Here is a 19,542-nt window from a genome sequence, read left to right on the forward strand (position 1 = left end):
CCCTTCCGGTGTACGAATATAACCTTCCAATATATCAATCTTTACCTCATGTCCGTGATCTCATCCGGGACTCCGAACAACCTTAGGTCACCATAACACATAACTCATATAATACATATCGTCATCGAACGCTAAGCATGCGGACCCTACGGGTTCGAGAACTATGTAAACATGACCGAGACACCTCTCCGATCAATAACCAATAGCGGAACCTGGATGCTCATATTGGCTCCCACATATTCTACGAAGATCTTTATCGGTCGAACCGCTATGTCAACATACATTATCCTTTGTCATCGGTATATACTTGCCCAAGATTCGACCGTCGATATCTTCATACCTAGTTCAATATCGTTACCGACAAGTCTCTTTACTCATTCCGTAATGCATCATCTTGCAACTAACTCATTAGTCACATTGCTTGCAAGGCTTCATATGATGTGCATTACCGAGAGGGCCCAGAGATACCTCTTCGATACTCAAAGTGACAAATCCTAATCTCGATCTATGCCAACCCAACAAACACCTTCAGAGATACCCGTAGAGCATCTTTATAATCACCCAGTTACGTTGTGACGTTTGATAGCACATAAGGCATTCCTCCGGTTTCCGGGAGTTGCATAATCTCATAGTCGTAGGAATATGTATAAGACATGAAGAAAGCAGTAGCAATAAAACTGAATGATCATTATGCTAAGTTAACGGATGGGTCTTGTCCATCACATCACTCTCCTAATGATGCGATCCCGTTCATCAAATGACAACACATGTCCATGGCTAGGAAACTTAACCATCTTTGATCAACGAGCTAGTCAAGTAGAGGCATACTAGGGACACGGTATTTTGTATTTACACATGTATCAAGTTTCCGGTTAATACAATTCTAGCATGAATAATAAACATTTATCATGAATAAGGAAATATAAAATAACAACATTATTATTGCCTCTAGGGCATATTTCCTTCACGAACGTGCTCCATACCCTCAGCGGGCGGGCCATGGATGGCTTCCGAGTCGGAGCACCAATGAAGTGGTTGCGCCTCCGCCACGGCTTCAGACGCCAAACAGACTGCACCACCTCCGTCAAGGCAGCGGCGACGCGCCTTGCGCTGGATCCAAGTGCCATTTTGGGCGTTTTTCTCATGGTCGCGGTAGAGCGCAATGCGAATGGTGATCTCCTCCTACGGCCCATATGGGATGAGCTCCCAGTCCGCGTATTAGGTGACAAAGGACTCATATCTGCTGGCCGCCATGCCGGAGAAGTCTAGAGATTGCCGCAAGGGACCTTGAGGACGGAGTGGAGTAGGGCTGAGTTGCTGGCGTTTGGCCTGGCAAGCGGATGGGGATGAATATTGTGGGCTTTCATGGGCCAGCGTTGCCCAGATCGTGGACGCGCCCGTGCCTTCCCATATCCGTCCTAAATTTAAGCTGCATATCAGTGGTGTCAGTCAGCCCAGGTGTTTGGGGCCATATGATATGTATGTATGCATGTGTCGGTTTCTTTATCGACCAATGATCGAGCCGCCCGTTTGGGCGTTTGGGGGCGGGTTGAGGCACCCGATTGCGAGTAAATTGATGAAAACAACCACATTTGTGGCTAGGATACACCTTTAGCATTGCTTTTGCCAAAAATAACAAAAGACCACCGCTTCCGCACCAAGTGGAAAACAAATCGAACAAGAGCTGCCAGCCGCGACTAACAACAATACTGATGGGTGGGACCTGTCTGTCTGGGCAGATGTTGCGAAGACTAGTCCTAGTCAATGTTTGACCTGCTGAGGTGGACGAGGGTCCCTTCTATAAGGCATGTACATTACTTTAGACAAATGTTGTTTATACTTCACCTGCACGTCACTTTACAGCCGATACAAAAGATCCCATGTACATTAGGCTGTCTATTGGGCTATCTGGAGCATACCCACGATCAGAATTTTTGGTTGTACGACGTGGTGAGTTTTGCACGTAAAGAAAATAGAATATGAGATTTTCTCAGACCACAACAGACGACCTATCTATAGAACGATAAAAAGGGCGTTGGTAAGCAGCGATCTTTTCGAAAACATACCGTCTTTATTTCTACAGACGGACACCTTCTCTCTCCTTTATATCTCTCTTTTTTTTGCGAATACTCTCCTTTATCTCTGTCTTCCATGTGATTGAAAAATTCTAGTAAATTGGTACTGCTTATAGACTACTGATAGTATACCATTGTACATGCCCTCAGTCACACATCTTATCTTCCCCCTCTCTCTCCCCTTTTTCCTACCCACACTCTCCCTCACCATCGCCCCTCCCCACCGCCTGGTGTTGCCGGATTCTGGCGTGCCCGCGCCCACATCGGCCGCCCCCAGCGTCCCGCGTGCTTGCGCCCTAATCGGCCGCCGGCAGGACTGCCTCGCAGTGCCGGCGCCCGTTGGCCGGCGCCCGCACGCTAGTCGGCCGCCGGTAGGCCTGCCTCGCAGCGCCCTATCCCGGCGAGCTCAGCCTCCTTCGTGGCCTCACTTCGCCGTTTCCGGCTCTCCTTCGGCGGGCAGCCATTGACCAGCTTGAGATGCGCCCCGACCTCGCGGCTGGCAGACTTCTTTGATGTGGATGCAGGCTACGGCGCCGGTGGCGCGCGTCGGCTCTTCACCGCCGAGAACGTGCTAGTGAGTGGGGCGCCCTGGTGAGAGGGGACTAGCTCGCCATGCGCAGACGAGGAGGCAGAGCTCGTCGGGGGGGAGGGGGGGTTGCGGACGGAGGGGCACGTCGCTGGAGAAGACTCGGACCGACGGAGCAGGTGGCGGCGGCGCACCCCCGGGAAAGGGATGGCGCGAGCGGCGGCGGAGCTACAAGGCGCGCTTGCCGGCGAGTGTGGATGCGTTGCGGCACGAATTTGGGCGAGAGGGAGCTGACAGGTGGGCTCCCTCTCCACCTCAGAGCATACTCCATGTATACCTGCTATACCACCCTGACGTGTGGGCCATATCAGTCAGTTCCGCTGTTAGATGCGACTCAGTTCCGAATAAGTGTGATTTGTTATTCACTTGGCGCAAAAGCAGTGGTCTTCTGTTATTTTTTTGGCAACAACGATGATAACAAAGTTTTATAAACACAAATATGATGGTTTTGAGCAATTTACTCATCGGTTGTGCTGCTCCTAGCCCTGATCTTCAGCGAGATATTTTAGACATACTATTGATGGCTGTCCAACAACCATTATTGTTGTCAAGTTGTATCACTCAACAGCGACGTCCTTTTCATATGTCGTTTTCTTCTCCATGTTGTCATACTCTGTTATTTTGATTGATTCCGGTCCATGGAGATTCAGTGCATCTGTGAGTACTGGACTACCAGATATGGTCATTTTTCTTTGGTCTTGATAGACAAATTCAGTCCTTCCCTGCAAATAGAAACCGGAAGCTTTCAAATACGGGAAAAAAATTGCTCCTGATGCTTACTCTGTATCTTCCCATATTTGGAAGAACACAACCACTAGTAGTCTACTCCTTTTTCTCATAATATAAAAGCGTTTTTGACATTACATTAGTGTAAAAGACGCTCTTATATAATGAGAATAGTTTCTAAAACTGTACATGCCTTAATTAGTCGGATAATTAGTTCCAAAGCGGCGTGTAGACGCCGCTGTATTCGCCGCCATCCTCGCTCCACGTTCTGGCGGACGGCGGCTCCATGAGCATCCCCTGCGCCAAGCTCGCGTAGTACGAGCCGGCGTCCATGCCGCCAAACCAGTGCTCGTCCAACAAGTCGCTGGACGTGGACAGCTCGCTCAGCGTCGGCGAGCCTTGGACGTCCTTCTCGCCGTCGTGCGTCTCCGACGTGGACACGACGGGGCGCTGCCGCTGGAACTCCACGATGGCGATGGCGACCGCGTCCTTGATCTCCCGCGCGCTGCTGAAGCGGGACGAGCCAGCCGCGAGGACGGGCAGCATCCGCCAGGCGGAGTCGGCGAAGTTGAGGCAGGCGGCGCGGTCGAGGAGCGCGAGCACGGCGGAGTCGTGAGCGCGCGCCGCCATCTCGGCGGTGGTGAAGGTGCCGAGCCAGAGCCTGTACCCTTGCGCGCCGCGCACGCGCACCTCGCACACCCACTGCCCGAGCCGGCCCCGCCGCCGCACGCCGCGGTACAGCGGGTGGCGCGTCTCCTTAAACTTGGTCCGCCCTGCCGGCCTCTTGGGCGGCTCGGAGCACACCGTCCTGTGCCCCTCACGCGGGGAGCCGGGGGCGGCGGTGTCCATCAGTTGCAGCGTCAAAAACTAGTGGAAAGTCGCTGCGTTGAGAGTTGCAGGTTGGTTTGAGTGGTGGAGTTGGGATGAGAAGAAGGGAACCAAGGCGTGGAAGAATAAATAGGGAAGATGGTCTAGTGGTTACCCGGCGGGGCGCTCGGGGGGTGGCAGCGGCGCGCCACGGAAGGAGACGAACGAAGCGGTAGGGTCACACCCACGATCTCTATCTCCTTCCTTTGCAAGGAAGCAAGCTCACGGCAACTCCAACGCACGGTCCCAAACGACGTCCGTTTAATCTGAATTTTGTGTGTTTGAGGATGGTAATAAGGCAGTATCCGCTTAGACTTGTGGACGCGTCGGTCATGCGTCTAACGCGCAGCTGCATTTCGGCCGCATCTTGTCCGGCTGTATGCACTTTTTTGCCAACACAGTTTATTTCATCAACTACATTTAGGGGTTGTTTGGATAGCAAATATTAGGCGTTGGTTTATAGAAAACGAGTTTTTAGCTGATTTTTAGCAAAACCAGTTTTACTATCATTTCGGTTAAGAATGAGTTTGTATAAGACTACGTTTGGGTTGGAAAGTGTGTTTGTCAGTTCCTTATTCGATAATGATTCAGAGTGCTATTCCTATCATGCGGTGAGCTTCTTATTTTCCCGTCACATTCCATCGAGATACGCAAATACAGGAGAGTTGACTCATCAATCTCATCGGACAGCCGTGTACACACTCATGTAGAAGCTAGCTACCGACGGGAACAAGCTGGATCGATTTGATCCGCTGGCTGCCGACGCATGTACACGCTCAAGGAGCTGACCTTGGCGGCGACAACGACAAGACGGACGGCGCAGAAGAAGCGGCGGCAGGCGGCAAGCGGCAAGCGGCCGGCGGCTAGAGGATGACGGCGTCGAGGTGTGGCACACTAGTGGCACATCTGCAGATTCTAATTCTTTGGATGATGAACGTGCCCACAAGGATCAGCGAGAGAGAGATAGGAATCGCGTTTATAGAAAAACGACTAATAGTCGTTTTTGTACAAACCTGAAATTCCAGGTTTATAGGAATTCAGTTTTGCATATCCAAAGAGCCAAACATGGTTTTAGTCGGTTAAACAGTTTTTCTGTTTTATATAGAACCGATTCTCTATATTCCATCTATCCAAACAACTTCTTAGATACTTGGTAGTACATTCACCAAATCTTGACTAGAATAGTAAGACCAAAAAAAACAAGAACCATAATTAGGCATTTTAAAAGAAATCCAACTTCCATAACTGCTCCCACAAGTTGGATTAATATCTTCTCGATGCCTTCATTGTTGACCTACAGATTCTCGATCTTTTGTACCTCTTTGTTCTTCGATTCTAAAGAAGTAGGCGTTGCTTCCCATAGATCGATGTATTCTTCTTCCCAATACCAAAACTTGCATCCATCCTACACATAAATTTGCGTATGAGCCAAGAGCTATTAAAATTACGCCAAATCCGGAAGCACAACCGAAGAAAAACAAGCACATACCTTATATTTTTTGCACTTGATGAACAACCACCCCCGATGTTTCGGCGTGGTAGAAACGCGGCGGACGACTTGACGAGGGCAGTCGTCGCACTTTATGAGCGGCAACGGTGAGCCGACCAGCCGCTGGGCTAGCGCTGACCCCGGACGACGGCCAGGCGTATGTTTGTCGGCCATTCCGGCGAGATAGATCCGAGCGGCTAGAAGCAGAGTCCAAGCGTGCATGCGGCGCAGAGTTGTTGTCGGGGCTGTGCGGTCCGGTGGCTAGGCACAACCCACCGACAGCGGGATGTGGCTGGATGCGCATAAATGAGGTGGCCAGATGCACACAAATCCGGCGGCCAGGCTGGACAACGACGCAGTCGAGACAAAAGCGGGGGTGGCGGTGGGGTGTGGGTGGGCAGCGAGAGGAGGAGGGGGTGCGTCGGGCAGGGGGGTAGCCGAGAAAATGGCGGCGGCGTTGGCGGGTAGGGTTCAGGGGTTTGGGGTGGGTGGGAGGAGGGGGGAGAAAAGGGGGTGCCTGTTTGTTACAATAAATCTGAGGTACTCCGTCGATCATCCAAGGACCAAGCAATCACACGAGCACGACACCGAGATTTGTTAACGAGGTTCACCATCCCCTAGGCCTGACTATGGGTGCTCCTCCCCATGACACCATCACAATACCGCACACCGACCACCCGGGCGCCAGCACACGCCGCCGGCTCCCCCTTGCGTGCCTGTGCTATTATGTTGTCATATGTTACATCGTGTGTCTACCCCCACTATATATGAGATGCCTAGGATACACGTGTCCTACTTGGACACGACTTCATGTCCTATCTAAACACAATACAACTACAAGTCCAACTGTAACCTACCTTGTACAATAATATTCGATACAATTTTAACAAACTCCACCTTGGCGAATATTCTCACCCACCTTGAATTCGTCAATGCGTCAAACTTCCATGTGCATTGGACTTGAGCTTATCCCATGAGTACCGCTGCTACTCCAAAGACTCCATATGACTCCACCTGCAACTTGTAGTCCCTTCTTTTCTTTCCTTGAACACAGTCAACACTCGAGCAAAATTAAGTTCCTTGTTAGTCAATTTGTGCTCCCAACTTCCAGAGTATCCGTCCAACGCCATCACACACTAATCACTGACCTGCGTGAAAGTGAACAACTCACATATTGGGCGTCACACATAAGAGTTACCTGAACTCAACATCACCGCTCCTTTCTTGACCGCCTGTCTGAAACATGAAGGAATTTCACCGTTGCTTGTAGTCATCCCGAGTCAAATTCGTAGTTGTCTCACCACATGTATGACCACCAGAGCCCTGGCCCGTCTCCATGTCAAGTACGTACCGCACGCCTCGCCGCTATTATCGCGTCGAGCCTCCGCTGTCCCGGTTGAGTCTCAAGGGTCGCGAACCCACACCACTCAACCCCCACTACAGAGTACCCCTGATCATCTCCGATCGATGATGAGTTTTACGCTTCCATCAGACCACTGGGTTCCAGTCCGAACTACGTGTCCCTCGCTTTTTTCCTGCTGAATAGGCTCTGACTCTCTGTCGACTTACACCGTAGCCCCTCAATCAGCACTGAGTGAAGTCTTCAAGACTCCAGCAACACCTTCAACATGACTCCATGGTAGATGATCAGTCCACCCATGCGCCTCATCGACTTCAAGCTCCGTGTGTACACCAACTTGAATCAATCCTGCGCCATAGTCTTGTCGAAGACACACAAGCCCTCGGGCCTGCGCCACGTGTTTCCATGTCCAGATGTCGGTCACCATCAGCATCACGCTCATATGTCTCCGTCACTGATCCCACCACCGTCTTCTGTTCCAATCGACTCATGTCGATCCCGTCAGACTGTCCACGAATTCCCATCCATCACATGATACTTCCATCTCAGCTGTCATGACTTCCCGCAACGCCTTCAAGCATCTCTGTTGTGCCAACAAATCTTTCACCCGTGTCTGCCATAACCCAAGGTTTTCAATTCCGTGAACTTCTCCACCTCAAACCTAGTATCCGATGACACCGTGGTTCTTCATATAGCTGACAATGGGAAAAGAGAATGTCCGAGCTTCCCACGCGATGCCCAAGTACAGAACTTGTGTACTACTAGTAACAAATCAACTAGTTGATTGTACGTGAATTTGCTTTTGCCTTGGCCTCAACTCCCGATGCTAGCTTTCTTTACCTAAAGCTTTCCAATGTACTGCCATATCACGTTGGATTTTTTTCCTGCTAGATGTGATCTGCCTCTCGTGTCATGGAGACTCTGGGTCTGCTTGTGTTCCCAACCTAAGGTTGCTATGCCTAACCTTAATCATGCCACAACATTTTGGACATGTGTTTGGTTCATTATCACACTTGTGGTTTGCCACACTTCTCTAGTTATATGATCCACATGTCATAGGCTTAATTTTTAGCCAAATCTTGCCATACTTGTGGTGGCCATTTTGTTAGCCATATTTTTTATGGCAGCCACACTTTACCTAAGGTTAGTTGTCGCAAACTTAATTAGCCATGAACCAAACAGGCCCTCAGTCTCCTTTTTGTCTTCAAACAAATCTCGTGCATCGTCAGCCCATCTCCAAGCACGAACATAGAAAAAAAAACGCGTGGGTCGCTTGCCAACGGTCTGAACCTCGTCCAGCCCGTGCGCCCCATCGAGTCTCCTCTTGATCCTAGCTGCGTTGACCAGCAGCCACACACGTGCTACAGGCGCCTCATGCCAGGGCCGCTGCTCAGTGGGCCTCACGATCGTTGAACCAGCATGCACCCAACTAGGCCGCTTCTAGGCACCGTGTCGATCGATCCCCCTTAAGCCGTCGCCGTCTACTGCTATCCGATCTTGTCGAGAATTCGGCCTCGACTCGATTCGCTTGCGTCCGCTGATACACAATCGCCTCTGTGGCGAACAAAATCAGCGCTCAGCCAGCTCGATCAACTCTACTACCCTACGGATCTTTTCAACCTTATTCTGATACCATTTGTTACAATAAATGCGAGGCACTCCGTCGATCATCCGAGGACCAAGCAATCACACAAGCACGCCACCGAGATTTGTTAACGAGGTTCACCATCCCCTAGGCCTGACTATGGGTGCTCCTTCCCGTGACACCGTCACAATACCGCACACCGGCCACCCGGGCGCCGGCACACGCCGCCGGCTCCCCCTTGCGTGCCTGTGCTATTATGTTAGCATATGTTACATCGTGTGTCTACCCCCACTATATATGAGGCCTATGATACAAATGTCATACTTGGACACGACTCTATATCCTATCTAAACGCAATACAACTACAAGTCCAACTGTAACCTACCTTGTACAATAATATTCGATACAACTCTAACATGTGTCCCGGACGGACGGGCCAAGGAAGGACATAAGCACGCATCGCGCCCGTCGGTGCGTGCCCGTTTTGACACAAACACGGCTCAACCCAAAGTTGGGTCTGAAATGGGTCGAAAGCGAACGAAAAACGGACGTTCGTTCATTTACTCATATGTGTTGGGTCGCGCTTTGTGTTTGTTTACCCCCAAACCAGACACGGCCGGATGATTTGATGTCATGTGGTGTTGCCATTATGTGCCACAGGGATCACTTTTGTTTGCTTGTAGTACGTTTTACCCGTCCTTGCTACAAGTCATCCGAAGAATAACTAGCATAATGGAGCCACATATCTTTCTTCTTTTTAGGGGATGGAGCCACATATCTTACCAAGTGAGGACAAACGCATCACATCTTGGCATCGTGCCAGTTGGCCATAGGATTTAGAGGACGGAGGGGAAGCGACAGCTCGTGATCACGACGTGAAGCAGTGAAAAGATCTCTGATCCAGGTCCCCAACTTGGCCTCAGTCGGCCGACTAGTGACTAGTAGATGGCTTCCGTACCACATCTTCTGGATTAATTAGCGTAGCGTATGTCTAGGAGGGTGCTTGGATACGTTTTAGTCCCATGACTAAAAGTAGTGGGACTAAAACTTGCTAGCCTTAACCATGCTGGGATACAAATACTAAATAGACTAAAATGATTTAATGAGCATTTATTATCCTTCAAACCCTCCAATTTCGAACTCGCATGTGTTAAAGGAGAGAAGTTAAATGAGGAGAGAGAAGACTAATCCACATTTTAGTAAGGTTCCCCTGACTAAAATTTTTTAGTCTCAAGACTAGTTCTAGCCTCTCTTTAGTCAGGGGTGATTGGAACTTTAGCCTCTAAAAGAGACTAGTTTTAGTCAGACTAAAATTAAACCAGCTAGTGGAGTGAAATAAGCTGCCCGATCCCCGATAGAGTCACCGCTCGTGAACGAATAGCGCTTTTAGAACCATTTCGTAAGTATACATACTGCAGCGTTGTCGTTAGTGATGTCCGTTGGCCTGCCGTTTCACTTTCTTTTTTTGCTTGAATAAAAATTTGTTGTAATTTCAAAAAAAAAGTGTGAACATGAGATAAAAGTAGTACTCCCTCTGTAAAAAAATATAACTGCATTCAGATCACTACTCTAGTAATCTAGACGCTCTTATATTTCTTTACAAAAAAAGTAAATACCACAGTTTTACCAAGACATCCTTACAGCTACGTGAGACCCACTTGCACGAATTGATCCATCAATAAGCCCAAAATTGCTCCTCACAACGTGAACATTGTCCATAAAAATTGAAAAAAGTGGAAATTTAGTTGTGAACACATGGTTTGAATTTTAAATGTCAAAGTTTTATGAAAGCCTACGTTACACATACTTGTATGGATTTGTCTGCTAATAAACTCAAAGTGGGTGCTCTTTATGTGGATAATGTTGGGCTAATTTAATTGGTTCCGAGTAAATTTTATGTGTGAACGCGAAGTTGAAATTCTAAAAAGCTAAATTCCATATAGTAGTGACTTTCATTTGCATGTGACGTCCAAACACAAATACTATAATTCATATAATTATATGGAAAACTCAAAATTAAACGGAATTGGTTTTGGAATTCAACTGAATGAGTCAAATTTAATTATTGCGGGACAAAGGAGGTGTTATAGTAATGCCCCCTCCGCTGGTCGAAGGAATGCATGAAGTTGATACCTCTTGTAGTATATGGGATATCTTCTTCCTAGTCAATGCATCTTCGGGGTCATTTTGGACCTTAGTTTGTTCCCAAAAAATGCAGCATGCGACTGTCTCACTGTGTGATCAACGTTATAACTACCTTATGGGCCCCTAATGAAAAATGATTGAAAGCTGTAACTCGCTTAGCGCTCCAAGGAATTGGACAGAAAATTATGGCATATTTTATTCAAATGGTTTTTAGAGGATTATAATTATACAATATTTTTCTACCTGCATTCTTTGATTTGTAGGAGTGAAACTCATAGAAAAATATATTTGGAATTAGTTTCCAATACATATTATAACAAATTCATCCACTCCAACCTCTTGGCAGAATCTTATTTTTGTTTATGTGTACAATAAAATATTCTGTTGAATATGTAATACTATTCAATATGACATGACATTTCTGAAGTGATGTTCTAGTCCTGGGTGCAAATGCAACCATGCCATGATGAACACCAAGTTCTGAAAAAAAAATATAAATAGTTTTCAACAAATCTGATTTTTTTTTACAAACAGTACTGAATGTTTTAGCAACATGCAAAGTTTCATGATGAAAAATACTAGTGTGGATTTGGATATAAAAACAAAATCAATGTTTCTAAGTGCTGTAAAAATTGTCCTTTTGTAACATCATTTTTTTCAGACTTTCATGCAAACATTCAGTACAAAACTTTGCATGTTGGTTATCACAAAGAAATCAGAATTGTTTGTATATTTTCTTTATTTTTTACTTCTTATTTTACTGATCATGTAGGTGCATACGCACCTGAGTGCAGAAACTCCGTGTCCCAGCACTTCAACTGTACATCTGTTACAGTCCTGTGTCTTTGAGAATAATGCAAATAAAGGGGATCTGGAAGAGGTTAAGTTTCCAATAACTTACCCAGCCGGCCCCATGACCCAAAGTGAATCCAGACACGTCATCTGGATTGACGTTAACTACATCAACTAATTAATGCAATTTGTGCGTGATTGGATTGTCGTTTCAGGGACGATTACAGGCGTAAAACATCCAGCCGGAAAATCAATACGTGCTTTTCGAAACAGCCGCTTGGTTGGTTGTTTAGATCCGAAAAAAACGGCCGGTCAGTGCCTTCCGCCTGGAAAACTAATACACAGCTCCCACGCTCCGTTTTCTTTCCGCCCGGTTTTTACGGGTGGCCAGTTTAATACGGGTGTAAGAAGTTACAGGTGGAAAATAAATTCGGCGGAGAAACGACGAACCAAGCGCGGCTTTAGGGTAAATGCAATTTGTTAGTTGTTAAACGGTTATTCCTTCCCTGATGTTCAGATATTTCTGGTCACCACATCTCCACGAATAGTACATGCAGTTGAATTTCTTTTTCAAAGCCGTCTACTAACTCCATTGTGGTCACTTCCCTAATGTGCACTCTCGATCCCTCCCTACCAAAATACATTTTTTTCAGCTCTCCTATAAGACAAAGTCGAATTGCTATAAAATATGGTCTCGTATTTTAATGTCTTTTTCTAGTCTGTACTGTGATAAAATATAGTAATAGTATATAAGATCGTGAGTGCTTGTGTCTGTAAAGATCGTGAGTGCTTCAGGTCCACAATAATTGAAGTATTACTACTGTATTCTTTATTCACAGAACACGCAAGTGCAAATATGCCCTTCCTCAAAGTAGAAACCGGAGGCTTTCAATATGAACGAACACACATGACCATATGAGGGAAAATATTGCCCTCTGTTTCTTCCCATATTTGGTGGGACAGAAGTGCAGAGCCAACTATAAACTTTACCATAGCAGCGTCTCGACCTCGCCGGCACCGAGCTCGCGGTTTCCAGGCCGCTCCGGCGGCTCCATGAACATGCCCGGCGAGTAGTACGATCCGGCATCCGTGCCGCCAAACCAGTGCTCGTCCAGCAAATCGCTGGACGTGGACAGCTCGCTCGGCGTCGGCGAGCCTTGGACGTCCTTCTCGCCGTCGGCCGTGGACGCGACGGAGCGCTGCCTCTGGAACGCTACGACAGCGACGGCGACGGCGTCCTTGATCTCCCGCGCGCTGCTGAAGCTGGAAGACCCAGCGGCGAGGACGGGCAGCATCCGCCAGGCGGAGTCGGCGAAGTTGAGGCATGCGGCGCTTCCGGAGAGAGCGAGCGAGGCGGAGTCGTGCGCTCGCGCCGCCATCTCGGCGGTGCGGAAGGTGCCGAGCCAGAGCCTTGTCTCCTTGGTGCCGCGCACGCGCACCTCGCACACCCACCGCCCGTACCGCCCCCGACGCCGCACGCCGCGGTACAGCGGGTGGCGCGTCTCCTTGTACTTGATCCGCCCCGCCGGCCTCTTCGGCGGCTCCGTCCACACCGTCCTGTGCTGGTCCGACGGGGAGGCGGCATCGGCGTCCATCTGTGGAGACCGTATAGCACCGGAGTGTGCAGCGTAGCGCGGGGGGTTGCGCGCGTGAAGCCGTTGTGGTGAGGGTCGATGGATTGCAGCTCCGATGAGAACTAGAAGCGGGGAATCAAGCAGGTGAGTATATAGTATGCAGGGGCTACTGGCAACGGGTTGGATACCCGCCACGACGTGGACGCTCGGGGTGGAAATGGACTCTCACACGACAGACGGGTTCGCCGCGCGTTTTATTACCTGTCCAGTTTGCAATAGCTGATTCATTACGTTGCTTCATCGAGGTAACTAGCTGTGGCCTGTAGCTCTTGCTTGGACGTACGACCACGGTGCTACTTTTGTTACATTTTTTCTGGTTTGCCATGACATACTCTGGTGTATGTTTGTTCACCGGCCCCAAGATTGTTCATCTCGGAAGGGTTTGAAGGCTGTGGTGTCCTTCTAGACGTTTCCACACCGTAATAGATTCCATACGGATGAGCACACTATATCTTTTGTTCCCTGCTTTTCTTTTCGGGAAGCTGCACAGCACTTTTCTCCGATCAAAAGTTGTAATCGTGCGAGAACAACCTTTTTTTGTATATAGTACTTGAGTATATATCGGAGGGCCGGATTTGTCATTTGCGGCTGCATGCGGTGGCCTTCCAGACGTGTGAGCGACGGGAACTGATTCTATATCGACTAAGAAAATTTAGGGCACGTCGTTGTTTTCTTACTTTAATTCTCGAAAAGGAGCATATCTTTTTTCTCCAAAAAAAAGGTTGACTATACGATAATCATAATCACTTCAAGCATCTCCAATGATTTGTATGTTTTTATTGGTAAGAAATCAATTTCATCAACTAGCAAATTATCATACACCACCATAGGTCATGTCTAAATTGTCTAATAGCTGCATGTGGAAGACCAAGATCGAAATAGAGCCAGTAGACCCGGGGACAAAAACAAACACACAACAAAGACCAAGATTAGGAGAGCCAATAGACCCAGAGACAAAAACTCACACAGGCCCTTCGCCAGTGCCGGATCAGATGTCGTTGAGGTGGGGAGAGACCGCCATCACCTCAACGATGTCGTCGTGGAAGCAAAATCTAAAGAAGAAGAAAAAAGGGGAACATACTGATGGGTTCTCGCTCCTTTTGCGGCCAGACAAGGAAGAGGAGTAGGACCGACGTGGCGGCATGGGGGAGAATTTTGGAGGTGGCTGCTGGGATTGTGCATATCACAAACCTAGTTTAGCATCACACTTGGGCTAGTCTTGCATGTGCATTATGTTTAATTTTCTCCCTAAATGTGAAATGGGGATCCAGCAAACCCTAGAACCCCTTTGAAAGATTAGGATCAACTGAAAATATTTTCAACGAACCCAAAATGCCCTTCAGAAAAGTTCATTATTTTTGAAATGGGTGAAAAGCTCTGCCAAGAATGGTACACATTTTTCTAGATCATTCCTGGATTTTTAATTAAATCATAATGTATTTGAATTGGAGCATTTAATTGCTATAAATATTTCAAATGCTCCAATAATTCTGAAAACAATTGAGGGATGTCGGTAATAATTCAGAAAGTGCCCACGATTTATTTCAAGAGTTTAAAAAATTATTTAGTATTTTTTTACTAAATCAAAATATACGAAAACAAATTAGAAAATAGAAAAGAAATGAGAGAGAGAGAGAGAGAGAGAGAGAGAGAGAGAGAGAGAGAGAGAGAGAGAGAGAGAGAGAGAGAGAGAGAGAGCACTAGTAGAAAACTGACCTTTCATCCGGAGCACTAGTCCCGGTCGTGTTTGGGCCCGGGACTAATGTGAGCATTAGTCTCGGTTCCAACGACTAGGAGCGGACGGGGGCACGGCCAGGATTAGTCCCGGTTCAAATGGGACCTATAGTCCCGGTTGGTGATAACAACCGGGACTAAAGGGGTTGGTATCACCTACCGGGACTAAAGTCTTCCCCTATATAAAGTTGCTTCGTCCAGCCCGAGTCCAAGGTTTCTCTCCACTCCGTTTCCTTCCTCAAGCTCGAGTTCATCCTCCATTTTTGTCAAGATTTGTCAAGATTGAAGGCACCCCATCTATTGAAGGGTTCTAAAAGGTTAGCAACCTCATCCTTTCATCTCTCATTGCTAGTTTAGCTCGTTTCATGCTCTATAAGTATAGTGATTTGTGGGTTTTAGTTTGAGAGTAATTATGTGTGGGAGTTTATTTGATTTATATGCAATTTGAGATCAAATGAACTTCTTAGTTTGCATATGTGTAGGTGTGGTTTACTTAGTGCCTTCCCGTCCTCGTCCTCACCGCCGTCGATCGACCGCGTCGTCCCGTCGCCGGCACCACCTTGGTTAACCTCTTGTTCTTATCATTTTTGTAAAAAGAATCTTATTTGTATGATTTAGATAGTTACTTATATAATTTTCATACTTGTATGATTGTTTGTTATACATAGTGTCATGGTTTTAATATCCGTCCCTGTTGGCCCTCGTCCGGTTTATGATTCGGATGTGGTATATTATCTTTTATAACTATTTGTTTTATTTCGTGTTTCTGTATGCCCATCAAGTTGACATCAATATTTTTATCTAGGAGGTATGTGAACCGGAAATTGCAACCGACCCTCTTGTCGAGAAGTTAAATTTAGTTGAAAAAGAAAACGATTATTTGAAAGAAAAATTGAAAAGAATTAAAGAAGAGAAGATGAAATTGGAGTTGTATCTTGCCGATGTCGTCGATGATCACAAGATCAAGATGAATGTAATGCACTTGAAGATTAGAAATATTAGAAAATATGTCATTATTAAAGAGTCTTCGCATTATTATGATGTTGGATCAATTATTACCTTAGTTGCGATTTTGATCGCATTTGTTGTTGCATTAAATGCTTTTAGAAAGTTGTATGTTGTTTTATGAGAAGTATGTATGAACTTTATGTATATATTTTTGTAGTAATAACACTTGGTCACTACTCTACTTTGGTTTTAATGTGATGAACTTGTATTAATTTGGTCACTTCGATGTTGTGTAATGAAGATGAGCCGACTGGATGTACGATAACCGACGCTCTCCCAAGTTCATTAATGGCGTGCATAATTTTATGTGTGTGGCTGAGGCAAACAAACGGAATAGTTTTATGTGTTGTTCAGGTGTTGTCCGTAAGAATATTAAGGATCACTCTACCTCAAAAATCCTTCACAGGCACCTGCTTCAGTCCGGTTTCATGTCCAGCTATAACTGTTGGACCAAGCACGGAGAAGGAGGGTTTATAATGAAAGACAATGAAGAAGAATAGTATGATGACAACTATCCTAGGTTCCCTGAATTCGATGGTACTCCAATGGGTGAAGCTCAAGAAGAGGCACCAGATGTACCCGTTGATGATCTTGGTCGGGCCATTGTTGATTCAAAGAGAAATTGCGAAAGTAAAAAGAAGAGGTTGAAGTTGGAGCAAATGTTAGAGGATCAAAAAAATTGTTGTACCCAAATTGCAAAGATGACAAGACAAAGCTGGGTACCACAGTCGAATTGCTGCAATGGAAGACAAAGAATGGTGTATCCGACAAGGGATTTGAAAAGTTGCTAAAAATGATAAAGAAGACGCTTCCAAAGGATAATGAATTGCCTGACAGTACATACGAAGCAAAGAAGGTTGTCTACCCTCTAGGATTAGAGATGTAGAAGATACATGCATGCCCTAATGACTGCATCCTCTATCGCAATGAATACGAGAATTTGAAGATGAGAGGGGCATGAACTTGGAGTTCTTCTACGACAATGTCGGTAGCCGTGTGAAGCCAACTAGAGATCCTAACCGCATACAAGCATTCCTTCAGACATACCGACAGATTGAAGACGCAAACACCCACTATCAGCTTCAGGAAGATCTCATTGAGCACCATTGACAAAGGCATGGGCGGTAAAACCTGCCATTTTTACATTCATTTCATTTAATTCATGTGTGGTTTGTATCATTTTATGATTGTTGTATTCGGGATCATTTTTGTATTGAATTATTAGTTTAATTCAGTGATTTGAATTATTATTGTAATTTCAATGATTGTTGTATTATAATATTCACATTTTACCTTATATTGAATTCATAATTATGTGTAATATGTGATATATGTGTTAAATTTAGAAAAAACCACGTGTTTTGCGGGCTGGCGAGGGCTGCGGCCGAACAGACCCGCATAGCGGAACTGCCAAGCCGCAAAACATGTTTTACGCGAACTGTAAACGTATTATAAAGATCCGCGATATAAAATGTCTGCTAGAGACGTTTTTGACACTTATTCTAGGACGGAGGGAGGGAACCGTAAGGCAAGAGAGCGTGACATACCGTACCACCGGTCCGAGCTGTTTCCTCGCTCACAGTCGTGACCCACCCCACTTAAGCCACAGCTCGCGTAAAGCGATAGCGATGATTTCAAAAATGAAACCGGAGTCTGGAAAGTTATACATTCATTTATAAAATGAAAATGGATGGGCTTCTGTCGACCACATCTTCCGGTGGACGTCGCTTGTTATGGTAAGCATACGACACCTACTTCCGGACCATTTTAGAGCCGACATCCATGTCTTTCGCTTTGTTGCTTGTTCGTCTTTTTAGGAGAATGAAGAACCGTACCGCTTGCTTGTCCATCTATGTCAAGTATATGTTGTCATGTGAGACCGGTTTGATGTGTCCAAATGTTCCATTATGCTGATATAGTGATGTGTGATGACAGCCCCACGGAGCGCTTTTTCACAATAACAAGAAGAAAAAAGAATCCACGGAGCGTGGATAGTTTTGGCCGGAGAAGACTACCGGTATCAGTGGCTCCATAGCGCCGCATCATCTCCGCCGTCGTTGCAGTCACTGGCCGCGAGTGGCGGCGGCTCCAGGAGCAGCCCCTGCGCAAGGTCCGCGTAGTACGTGCTCACGTCCATTTCCCCGGACGTGTGGAGCTCCGGCAGGCCAACGCGCAATGCGTCACGCACCTCGGACTCAGCATTGGCACAAGGCTGCTTGGACGACGTTGCCGATGACCTGGCATTGCCTGGCGCGGGCGCTACGGAGGCGACCCCGTTGACGGGAACTACCTCGGCGTCGCCGGCGCCGGCGATCGTGGCCTGCCGGCGCAGGAAGTCCACGACGGCCCCGATGGCGGCGCGCCTGACGTCTGCCAGGCTGGAGAGAGAAGAGGGCACGGCAAGCAGACACGCGGAGTCAGGGAAATTGAGGCGCGCGGCGGAGCGGCCGTGCAGCGCGAGCATGGCCGCGTCGTGCGCGCGCGCGGCCGCCTTGGCAGTGACGTGCGTTCCGAGCCAGAGCCGCTCGCCGCGCTTGCCGGGCACCCGCATCTCGCACACCCACCGGCCGTTGCGGCCCCGGCGGCGCACGCCGTGGTACACCGGGTGGCGTGTCTCCTTGAGCTTGGTGCGCCCCGCGGGGCGCTTCGGCGCCGGCGACGTGGGCGACGTCGGCATCCCCTGCTCCTGCGAGGACGGCGAGCAAGCCGGCGAGCTCCACTTGTACTCGGGGGCCGTGTCCATTGCTGGCGAGGAAGGTGGTGGTGCTAGGTGTACGACTGGCTGGCTGGAGTATGATTGCTGCTACCTTGCTGGGCTTGTGAGTTGTGAGTATACTCACTAAGCTGGTCATAGTAGTGAGTAACTTAGAGTAGTAACATGCATACGTTACTACTCTGTGTTACTACCCTTATAGTGGGAAGTGTCATATGTGTAGTAATATACACATATTTATTTATTGTCTTATAGACTCATTTTGCATTGAAAAATGCTATGTGATGGTAACATATTAGGTTACTCTATTTGCTTCTCTCCTCATTAACTACTTGCCACATCAACATTTTTTGCTTATGTGACATCCATGTTACTATCTATGTTACTCCCACTATGACCAGCCTGTTAGACTATGTATAACTTCTGTACCTATGTACGTATTGTAACACAACCATCATATATAATGAGATAAGCCACCCCTAGAGGGTTGTGCTGGTTCCCAAAACTTATTGTCTTACATGGTATCACGCTAGCTAGGTTACGATCGCTTCCGCTTCTAAACCATAATACCCGCACCGCCGCCGCAGCCGCCGCCGCCTTCACCGCCGCCGCCGCGCCACCGATCGCGCCGCCGCCATGTCGAGCGCCGCCACCACCGGTTCCACTGCTGCGGGCTTCCTCCCGGCCTCTCTTGCGGCTCTGCTCAACCTCCCGCTCGATGTCGTCTCCGTTCCGGCTCCGATCGGGACAAGGAGCATCGGCTCCGTCTTCTCCACGCCGCCGGCGCCCTCGCTCGGGCGTGACCTCGTGGTCCACACCGCGGCGCCG

The 19,542-nt window shown here is 47.7% G+C and overlaps 3 protein-coding genes across 3 annotated transcripts; all 3 read right to left on the reverse strand.

The window, feature by feature from the left end:
* Positions 1–3,439: 3,439 nt before the first annotated feature.
* LOC100037658 (dehydration-responsive element-binding protein 1B) lies at positions 3,440–4,306 on the reverse strand. Its single transcript, XM_044533844.1, has one exon. The coding sequence runs from the start codon at positions 4,234–4,236 to the stop codon at positions 3,598–3,600; it is 639 nt and encodes a 212-aa protein (XP_044389779.1). The 5' UTR covers positions 4,237–4,306; the 3' UTR covers positions 3,440–3,597.
* Positions 4,307–12,475: 8,169 nt separating this feature from the next.
* On the reverse strand, positions 12,476–13,611 carry LOC100037627 (dehydration-responsive element-binding protein 1B). Its single transcript, XM_044533845.1, has one exon. It carries the CDS (start codon positions 13,218–13,220, stop codon positions 12,612–12,614), a length of 609 nt encoding a protein of 202 aa, XP_044389780.1. The 5' UTR covers positions 13,221–13,611; the 3' UTR covers positions 12,476–12,611.
* A 4,410-nt stretch (positions 13,612–18,021) lies between these two features.
* On the reverse strand, positions 18,022–18,744 carry LOC123116608 (dehydration-responsive element-binding protein 1H-like). Its single transcript, XM_044537545.1, has one exon. It carries the CDS (start codon positions 18,742–18,744, stop codon positions 18,022–18,024), a length of 723 nt encoding a protein of 240 aa, XP_044393480.1.
* Between the last annotated feature and the right edge of the window lie 798 nt (positions 18,745–19,542).

This window comes from Triticum aestivum, chromosome 5B, assembly GCF_018294505.1.
Source record: "Triticum aestivum cultivar Chinese Spring chromosome 5B, IWGSC CS RefSeq v2.1, whole genome shotgun sequence".
Classification (NCBI taxonomy): Eukaryota; Viridiplantae; Streptophyta; class Magnoliopsida; order Poales; family Poaceae; genus Triticum; species Triticum aestivum.

Coding starts and splice junctions, on each gene's coding strand:
- LOC123116608 (XM_044537545.1), bottom strand. CDS start 18,744: ATGGACACGGCCCCCGAGTACAAGTGGAGCTCGCCGGCTTGCTCGCCG.
- LOC100037627 (XM_044533845.1), bottom strand. CDS start 13,220: ATGGACGCCGATGCCGCCTCCCCGTCGGACCAGCACAGGACGGTGTGG.
- LOC100037658 (XM_044533844.1), bottom strand. CDS start 4,236: ATGGACACCGCCGCCCCCGGCTCCCCGCGTGAGGGGCACAGGACGGTG.